The 10,805-nt window shown below is 40.2% G+C and overlaps 1 protein-coding gene across 1 annotated transcript; it reads left to right on the top strand.

The window, feature by feature from the left end:
• Positions 1-3,125: 3,125 nt before the first annotated feature.
• Positions 3,126-9,471, top strand: slc6a4b (solute carrier family 6 member 4b; the record flags this gene model as incomplete). Its single annotated transcript, XM_079269534.1, has 13 exons — positions 3,126-3,363; positions 4,329-4,463; positions 4,594-4,813; positions 4,961-5,099; positions 5,207-5,341; positions 6,259-6,362; positions 7,390-7,517; positions 7,633-7,745; positions 7,895-8,026; positions 8,220-8,319; positions 8,446-8,546; positions 9,113-9,280; positions 9,391-9,471. The coding sequence occupies exons 1-13, from the start codon at positions 3,138-3,140 to the stop codon at positions 9,469-9,471; spliced, it is 1,782 nt and encodes a 593-aa protein (XP_079125660.1). The 5' UTR covers positions 3,126-3,137.
• Positions 9,472-10,805: the final 1,334 nt, after the last annotated feature.

The following is a 10,805-nucleotide window of genomic DNA, read 5'->3' as shown; positions in this document are numbered from 1 at the left end:
ATGGGAACATTTGAGCTTCATGCCATCTTGTGGTCAAGACAGGGAAATACAAAATCTTATGACGAACAGTTGTATCTCTAATTCATACAGATCTTTTCTAAATTGTAATTAATCTGGTCAAATCGTGCAACGCTTACATGATTCAGCATCTATGATATGCCACCAATGGAATACACTGCATTTTAAAGCAGATATGCTCCCCTGCTCCACTTGCAGAGCACCTGTTGCTGGATTCACTCCCCTGGAGTTCAAAACTTGGGGCTTATCAGGTTGAATTTCTGGGTTAACATTCACAGCTGGTATAAACAAAACCCTTTAAATCTGTTTGTCAACTCTTAGAAAACAAACTTATTATGATTCTACTTTTTAATTGACGCTAATTTACATTTGATAATTTACTTCAACATTTTTGTTCAAGAAAAATGTGCCAAGAAATTCTACAAATGCATTTAATCCTTATGATATGGTTGATTCTATTATTACACGGTGTCGCTTACACACACGTTATATCACATATTTCCCAGAAGATAGCGACACATTAGTGACACATAGCGACACATTTTTGACACCCAAGACTCAAAAAAGACCAGCTATTTCCTTATGGACTTCAGCTTTTCAGCTTTAATCTAAGAATCAGTGTTTCCATCCAGCAACATTTTTCACATTCCAGTGTGTATTGTATGAGTGAGAAGATGTTCAGGAAAACCACCATCTAAGTCAAAAATATGAGCGGAAGGGGTTGGTAGGCGTCAGTGCACCAGAGTGTGGAGTAGTTTTGGGCCACGAGTCCAGTTTTGCCTGCAGGACTGAGCTGTCAGGTAGATCAGGTGGTGAAAGGATGGAGGGATAACACAGAGTGACAGACTGAGAGGAGCTGGGCTGGACCCCCCCAAAGTCCCTCTCATAGTTTCACAACAAACAAAATCCAGATGTTCCTTATTCTGTGATTGAACAAGTCAAGATGTAATGCATTGTCCTAAACCCGGAGTCCTGAATTTTACACGATAATACTTGACCAAACAGCAATTCGACTTTTCAGACATCCAGGAGTTATTATGTAAAATATTGATTTAAGATAGGGAGCGGCAGTTTATGTGTCCTTACGACTGCTCTATTTTACACACAAGCATCCTCTTCAACACAGGATTCCCTCGCTGGGATGACTCAGGCCTTGCAGTGGCTTTAGTTAAAGTCAGGTAACAGCATGTCTTGTTAAATGCCATACCAGGACTTCTGCCTGAGTAAACAACACACAAGAGCTCCTCTCCAGTTTGCCGTCGCTTACTTGTCAATGGGAGAACAACAGCGTGTATTGACAGTAAAGGGAGGAATCTGCAGGAACATAGATTCAAACTATGTGAATTGATGTTGTCACATTTCAGCAGATGATCAGAAACCAGTAACCAGTAAAGAGGAAAGTTACATTTATTAAGTTGTATGTGCTCTGGATACAATACAGATTTACAATGAGGCCAACAGAAGACAGTTCAAAACAAAATCAAATTCAACATTTCAGAAATGACAGTGCTGCCGTGTCCATGTGTCTGTCGGCAGAGACGGCCAACATGCACACGTCCATGTGTGATTAGACTCAACGTGCTCTAACAGGCACCAGGGCGTGCAGTAGAGGCTCCTGTCAGTCTGATGTTCTTCTGCCCATATGTGGCCATGCAGATTGACAGGATTGTATATTAGAGAAGGCCAGTGCTATATGGTTTGTTGTTATGTTGTTGTGCTTTTGACCCTCAGGGGCCACCACACTTCGGCTGAGCAACCGCAGCCTTTTCCTCCTGGCTGATTGTTTACGCTTCCCCATCCTCGCTCTGGCAATGAAAAGACATGTTGAGTCTGGAGGAATCTGAGTTCTATCTATCTATCTCTCTCTCTACCTCTCTCTCTCGCTCCATCCATCCATCCATCCCCCCCCCCCCCTCTCTCTCTCTCTCTCTATCTATCCAGCCATCCATTCTGCTGGCTGGGCTTTTGCATCTCCATCGATCCACATTATAGCAGAAAATTATTGAATTAACTACATTTTACCGCTTCAGGTAAATGTTAACACCAGGTCAGACAGTTTGGCTGCCATTTGGCTTTTATCGTAAGTGACAATTTTATGATGGCGCTGGATCCTCCTGTCTTTGTGTCATATCCATTTCCCAAAGTAACTTCATTTGATGCACTCTCTCTCCTGCCTGACGACTGGTCTGTGATTATCCAGTTTGCAGCCTTTTCAAAGTGCTCAGTGCTAAAAGCTGTGGATTTGATTACAAAGTGTTGTTAGGTTTTTCCTAATGAGTGCAGTTAAGCTGCTGTGTTTCTCTTCTGCTGTATTCCCCAAACTATATTATAATCAGGAAGCCAAGATGGCTCAAGGTGCTATTTACATAAAGCTCTCTGTGTCAAACTTTTGGAAGTTCAAGTGGACTGAACAGGACCTTTATCTATTATTATTTTTTATATTTTTTTTATTTGCCAAAGTGATAAAGAAAAACTGTATTATGCTTTATCATAAATTAACAATTTTATTTTGACAATCCAGCTGAGCATTTAAAAGTTTGGCAGCATGTAGAAACCTGAACAAAACATTGGTCACTATTTTTCATATATTGTTGGAATATCATAATTGATTACAAATATGTCATTTACCAGTTAAAAGGCCCTGAAACGTCATAAACAATGATGAATTCAAAGCCTCTTGTTAAATCCTGGAAAGTCCAATTCAATAATCTGGTGCATGCTGTGCATAGGTGACCATGGTGAACTCTGCCTGTCACATCAATGCCATTGAAAGATAACCATCCTTATAACCATCAACATCAGCATTAGTTGACTGGACACCCTGTTGCTGTTAAATTTGCTAAAAGCACATCAATTGAGTGGGCAAAGCTGCTCTCCTACAGGTTAACTTCCTGAAATCCATCTTATTGATCAGCAATAACACATGGGACCTCCAAGCCAACGTCACTTTTTTTGGTTGTTCAAGTATGTTCAAGGCTGCTGTCAGTAAAAAGACACAACATGTACTCCAAGTGTCAGCTGCAGCTCCACCAACTCCTCCCACTCCCCCCTGTCGTAATCACAGGAGAGATATTCTGCTCTCTCTGGAGCTGCTCCCTTGACTGACTTTTCACAGTCCGATGCCCCGACAAGACTCAGCAGTCATGGCCGGCAGTCTGACCCGCCAAGGCTCCCCTAATCCCGGCTACAGCTCTAACAACGCGGCCCCGGTGCCGGTCATCACACAGACGGACTCCAGGGACAAATGGAGCAAAAAAATGGATTTTCTCTTGTCTGTCATTGGTTTTGCGGTGGACCTGGGAAATGTTTGGAGATTTCCGTACGTGTGTTATCAAAACGGTGGCGGTAAGTGGTTTAGACATTTTAAACCATCCCCATTCAGCTTCATTTCATGAATTAGGATTTGCGTAACTTGGAATATTATGCAATAAACCACTTGGCAAACACTTTTTTATTTTCTTCAAATCCATGAAATCTGAGAATTTGCGCTCAAATGGCCTGAAACCAGGCTGAAGCTGCGTATACGGCAGAAACTGTCCGTGGTGCTGAAGAGCGAATCTAAAGCATTAGATTCGTTAAAAAGTCCACAAAAAAGTTCTTACGCTTTTCCCACGAGATAGCCTGTATCTACTTTTCTTTCATCACTATTCAATATTGTTTCCAATTGTTTACAATACAGGAGCTTCAAGCGTTTTATGCAGAAAATGTGTTTCATTTTAGTGAATCCTTTAAAAAAATAATTCTGCACGGATTGGTTCAGTCGTGTATTTTGTTTGGAAAAGGTTCCGTTTTACTCAATATTTAACATCAGCTACTAAGGGTTACATTACAACAATACAAGTTTATTTATATAACACCTTTCAACGAAACAATTGAAAATACTGCACAGAAGACATAAAAAGGTTATTAAGACAAGACAATGTAAATGATTTTAAAAACGCAGAAACCGAAGATTGTGTAGATATATTATTTTAGAATTCTGTGTGTGAATGTACAGCGAATGTGCCAGAAGTATTTTTGTCATAGCTCTGATAGGCTCTTGTTCATGGTTGGATCAAACAAAGATTTAGATTCTTGTAAATCCTGTCAGAGCTGAAATATGATGACAATTTAAATATATTAATAATCAAATGTAACAAAAAAATGAGGCTAATGAGAAGTCTCATTTTCACATTGTCGTTCATATTTCATTTCTTAATTTGGATTCAAGCCCTCTTAAGTCCTCATGCTATTATGAATGTCCTCACTTTCTGTCATGGCCTTCATGTACAAGCCCTACACAACATGTTCCCTCATGCGTCTCTGTGCAGGGGCTTTCCTTATTCCCTACATTGTGATGGCCATCTTTGGTGGTGTGCCGCTCTTTTACATGGAGTTGGCACTGGGACAGTTCCACAGAACTGGAGCCATATCCATATGGAAACATATCTGTCCCATCTTCAAAGGTAAGGTTTCACACTGCGCTGCTTAACAGCAGATATTCAGACACTTCAGAGAGCCAGTGAATCATTTCGGACACATTTCACAGTTGTGTCTCTCTCCGCTCTCCTCTCTCATCTCCCTCTGCTGTTTCAGGAATAGGATATAGCATTTGTATCATCGCCCTGTATGTGTCCTTCTACTACAACACCATCATCGCCTGGGCGCTCTTCTACTTCTACTCCTCTTTCGCCACCATCCTGCCTTGGACAAACTGTGACAATGTGTGGAACACTCCCGACTGCACCAACTATTTTGGCGTTGACAACGTCACCTGGACGAATTCCTCCAGGTCTCCGGCAGAGGAATTTTACACGTAAGTGCATGTAAGTGTGAGTAACAGAAACAACATGTATAAATAGCTTTACAGTAATGCTCTGCACAAATATGGCCGGCTAGTGATTTCGTATGGGAAATGTAGTCTCGCATGCTGAAACTGTGATGATGTGTTTTCATATAACAGGAGGAACGTTCTTGAGATCCACAAGTCATCAGGGCTGAAAAACGTGGGGGGTGTTCGCTGGCAGTTGATGCTCTGCCTCTTTCTCATCTTCACCATCGTATACTTCAGCCTCTGGAAGGGCGTGAAGACTTCAGGGAAGGTAACACATTGTTGTTGCTTCATAATAACATAGAAGATCAATATCTTCTGCATCGCATATCTATGATCTCTGTTTCTCGTCCTGATTTATCTTTTCTTCCACACCAGGTCGTGTGGGTGACCGCCACCTTCCCCTACATTGTGCTGTTCATCCTGCTAATTCGAGGCGCCACTCTGCCAGGAGCCTGGAGAGGAGTGGTGTTTTACCTGAAACCCCAGTGGGGGAAGCTGCTGGAGACCGGTGTGAGTTGAAGAAATTTGGTCAGTCCCCTGTTTTTTTTCAGAAAAGGATACAATTCAGTCATCTCTAACAAGGAAAACATGGTCAAGCCTCACATGTTTGGTCCCTTGACAATCCTATTTTGTACTCTTAACAGATACTTAATTGTATTTAATACTTAATAAATAATATTTATGTCACAATTTCCCTCAGCAGTTCATATTTAAGCTAAACTAAATTTCAATGACGTACACAATTCACTGTGTATAACTTACCAAAAGGATTTTAACTTTGGGTAAGACCAGATGACAGGACGAAGATGTGTTTCTCCCCTGTCCTGCCAGCAATTAGGAGTTCTTCATATATTCATTTCTACGCTCTAGTCCCCGGAGAATAAGCCAATGTTTTTTTATAGATCTATGGAACATCCCATTTTCCTCTGCAGCGCACGGTGGTTGTTTGCTAAACATGTGTGAGTGCTTTGGTTGGAAGGGAATATGGATGAGACTAAATGAGATGCATAAATAAGCCACAGAGCAGGATAATAAGATGCATAATTGGTTTGGATTTGTTACCCATTGACAAAGGCCTCTTTTTCTGTCTCACTCACCGATATCCAACGCTTCCCTCTTCTTTTTAAAGCCGAACGCATGCTGCTCTTCAGATCTCCCTGCGTACAGCTGTGTGGCAACTAGATTTGTATATGACTAAATCAACACCTCTTCTGCTTGGTAAATTATACTGAGGGATCAGAACACGGCAATAAAAAGACATTAACCTCGTTTGGAGGGTGACATTAAATCACTAAAAGGACCCGGTTCTAAGACATACTGTATTTTTATGCTGTTGAATGCCCATAGCAACCCAAAGAATCCCAGCACGTTAAGTCTCAGATATATAGTGTAATGTCCCTTTCTGTCATTCTTACTGTTTTTTGTAGGTGTGGGTGGACGCTGCTGCTCAGATATTCTTCTCTCTGGGGCCAGGGTTCGGGGTGCTCCTAGCTCTCTCCAGCTACAACCCTTTCACAAATAACTGCTATCGGTAAGAGTTGCACTTTAGACCTACTGCACACGGAGTCATGTGAACCTACATTTGTGGCTTGAACACCTCCTGTTGGATTTAATGATTGAGTTGAATGCACTTATTGCACAGTATGAGGTCAGAACTCGAAGAGAAGCTGTGGGATTCATTGCTCATGCATTAAATACGATGGTGTGGTCGAGACAATGCTATGCGAGGAAGGAGTGGTGAATTCTACATGGTGGGTATAAATGCCAAACTGTACACAGGAGAAGAAATGAAACTGCACAGAATGACGAATAGTATGCATGGCTGATGTGATTCGTGGAGCAGAGAGGTGAGGAAACAGTATAACACACAGATCATGAATGAAACTGGACAGTGACGCCTTTTGACCCATCAAACATATCACAAACACAAACATATAATGTGTAACTCCTCAGTGCGATAATTATGTTTTTGAATTGGACTGACTTCCAGATCATTATTGGTTTGCGATTTGGTTTTTGATTGAATAAATTCATGATGTATGAATTGTTTTACCATCAAATTGTATACATTTTATATAAGAAAAATGCTTTTCAATTGCAAAGTACCTGACAAACTACCAATTCTCGCTAAAAACACAAGTTTTCTTAAATGTAGAAAATAAGAAATACTTGCAGGATGTACTTTAGGACCGTGAGTTTCAAAAGATGTTCATTTAGTTCTCTTAAATGACTAATTATGTCGAGGCTGCCTGGAGATGGAAGCTTTTCCTTCATTGAAAGCATTCTGTCCATTGACACTTGGTTATCACTCCAGAGACTATTCACATTTGACAGACATTTTCCATCGCTAATGAACACCCAACATACAGTAGAGCCTCGTTGGTATTGTTGTTAGATGTCAATGGTTACGAGCCAGGAGTCCTTATGTGTGGGACACAAAACTGAAGAGAAAATGAGCCCATTAAACAAAGGTCAGAATTAGGTTTAAAGAAGAATTTTATGATTGACAATTATTATGCCGCGTTTCCCTGAACAGGTTTTCATTCCTTCTTCAACAGTGACGCCATTGTGACCAGTTTGGTGAACTGTCTGACCAGCTTCGTGTCAGGGTTCGTGATCTTCACGGTGCTGGGCTACATGGCAGAGATTAGGAAGGTGGAGGTGGAGGATGTAGCGAAAGACAAAGGTCAGCAAATCATTTCTATATTTAATACTTTGAAATATAAAAAAAGAGATACAATTCAATAATAAATCGAACGCTGACCCTGATCTCTTCATATTCACTACTTTCATGCTTTCAGGACCAAGTTTACTCTTCATCACTTACCCAGAAGCCATTGCAAACATGATGGGCTCAACTTTTTTTGCAATCATCTTTTTTGTGATGATGATCATGCTGGGACTGGACAGCACGGTACGGACTGTGAACTCTGACGTACATGGTGGTCACTTTATGTGTAACAGAAAACTATTTAACTTGTATGGCTCATTGAATGGCTCATGCAGATTGAAATATCTAGAAGCTACAATATAACACAACAACAACGTTATTGTGTGTTTCAGTTCGGTGGGCTGGAGGCCATCATCACTGCTGTGTTGGATGAATACCCGGAGCATTTTTCTCACAGACGTGAACTTTTTGTTCTGGGCTTGGTCGTTGTCTGCTTTATGGGCTCTCTAAGTACCCTTACAAACGTAAGTTCTTCACATTCTCAATGAGTTTAACCAATGACAACAAAATTCAACCCCTCATTGGATCAGATAATTATCTTCAATCACATTTGTTGCACGGTTTAGGTTCTTCTGGACACATTGTAGTGAATTAAAACCTGACATCTGCAGCCTGGAGATGAATTGTGTTATTAGTCAGTGTGAATGTCGTTGACAGGGTGGTGCCTACGTGGTAAAGCTGCTGGAGGAATTTGGAGTAGGATGCTCCATTATAGCTGTGGGTTTCCTTGAGGCCATTGCAGTTTCCTGGTTCTACGGTAAACAAGAGATTATTATCAACATTCAGTTTCTTGTTTCTGTGAATGTGAACTGATGACCCTTGATAATCTAATACATTGTTAGCACATGAAAAATAAATATCATGTTTATTTTGTTGCTTTCAGGTATCAAACGATTTAGCAGTGATATTGAGTCCATGTTGGGCAAATCTCCAGGATTATTCTGGAAGGTGTGCTGGGTTGCCATCAGTCCAGCATTTTTAGCGGTAAGATTTGAAACATTCTGATCTTTCCAACAAGTGGAGCAAAACATCTGCAATGCTAACATTTAGGACACACAAGAAGCACAGGATACGCAATATTCAACATATAGTCCTTTAATAAGATGAAATAAGTCTTTCCCATTTCAGTCAATGGGCTGAAGTGGACAAGGACAAAACAAGCTCTGTGTACGATCTAAAGACGACTGAACCAATGTCCTTTTGCGACCCAACAGTTGACCAACCTCTCCTATATCTATACGAAATATCCTCCTTAAAACGTTTTCTTCAACAATTACATCGCAAAACACTCGGGCAAATGTAAATTAACCTCCTCTACATCTAGTTAGATACCCTTCTCTCTTATTTGTATCCATCTCTCTGGTTGTCTTTCTGTTGACATTTTGAATGACTACACTATCAAGACTTCCTTTAAATGTTTATTTTACAATGTACGCAAGTGTGAGATATATTACCCTTCCTCAATAAAATGTCTTATATAAGAATACAAAAGTTACATTTACATATGGACATTTAAATATGGAAATGATATGTATCCCGACTCCTCTCAGTATATCATAGTGAGCTCTCTGCTGAAAACGCCGCCCCTCACGCTGTTCGACTACAAGTACCCTGACTGGAGCATCTCAGTGGGATACATCATTGGCTTCTCATCCTTCATGTGGATCCCCATCTACATGGTCTACAAGCTGGTGTGGACCCCTGGATCTCTCAAACAGGTCAGTGGAGGGCAGAGGGAGAAAAAAATAAAGTGTGCAAAATGCCGAAAACATGAACTGTCTGACACATTTTGCTTTAAATTCACTTTGAACTGTTTGATTTTCCACAGAGGTTGGCAGTGTGTCTCAGACCAGAGAGGACCATACCAGACATCCACGCTGAAAGCCTCAACATGGCTACTGTGCCGTAGAAAGAAAAACACCGTAACACATGAAAAATACCCCTGCTTGTAGCTTCTATTCAAACAACAGTTTTAAGTTATTGTTTGTGACCGAACCTGGACATTATCTGACATTGTGACTGTTACCTGCTGATGGTGTCTAACATGTCAACCCTTCACTGCACATGTACACTCTGTAAAATGGTAAATGCTGCTAAAGTTGAATTTCCAAGAGGAACTGAGGTAGCAATATTCACACTTTACTGTAAAGTCTCACATTATGCCATTTTCAAGTGTTGCATTCGTGCGGTTGTAGGAGTTAGTAGCGATTACCTCAAGTTAACGTTCTGCTTTTCCCCTCAAGTTTTTTTTCTCACAAGAACAATATGCCAAGGAAACTAAATGTAACTTATAACATTCAGCGTATCATTTCTATTGAATGGGGCTGTTTTCTCTCGTTAAGTTCTATATTTTCTTTTGTTTGTCAAAGCTAGATGAAACAATGGAAACACCAGCGTTGCACTTGGAGCAACAGTGAGGTCAACACAGTTTGTTTTTGCCTCTAGAATAATCATGGCAGCAGTGTTTTGTATCTACTTTTATGTAATAAAGAAAACTTTACTCAGTGGAGCGCATACTCTCAGTATGTTAGCTAATGTGTTCCACACCAAGTGTTACCAGCTCTGCTGTATTGTTTTGTGGCAATTTGAAAAGATATTGTGTGTGGTTTGTATAGGACATAAGTCTTAACACTTGTTTAGTAGTTTTTGCTGGACAGACAGAGGAGAGAGATTAAATGGGAGCAAACCTGAATCACGTTGGTCCCCGTAGTTCTTTAATACAGTGCTTCTGTAGGATTTCATGCCAGCTGCTGGATATATCTGATAAAAATGTTCTGTTTTTCCCTACAAGTGTTTGTAATGGACACATGAGGCACTCAGAGAAAGACCATCAGCTCATTTTCAGAAAAAAACATCTTTTTGAAACTTAGAATCGAATGCATTGTTTTAGTATTTAGCATTATAGAAAGTAGAGCATGTGTCCTACAGTACAATATGTACAGTGAGTGACAACTGTGAGTATATTTTGGTTCTTCATATTCAAAATGAACTTTTTGATCTTTATCTAATGCCTTTATTTAACTCAAAATAGACAGTTTTGCCTTAATCTGCCTAACTATTACACTGTATGTACAAAAATTGTAAAGGTTGTATTGATATTGTGTCTCTCCAATGTTTTCACTCAAATGTAAGTCTGTTCAAATGTTTGTTTTTTTCTTGCAGACACACAGCATCATATCACTTGTGTCTCAACTTATTTAAAAACACTTAATCCTTTATTTATGAGAGTAATGTGATGAGCAA

Source organism: Melanostigma gelatinosum (genome assembly GCF_949748355.1).
Source record: "Melanostigma gelatinosum genome assembly, chromosome: 6".
Classification (NCBI taxonomy): domain Eukaryota; kingdom Metazoa; phylum Chordata; class Actinopteri; order Perciformes; family Zoarcidae; genus Melanostigma; species Melanostigma gelatinosum.
This window is presented reverse-complemented; position numbering and strand designations above follow the sequence as displayed.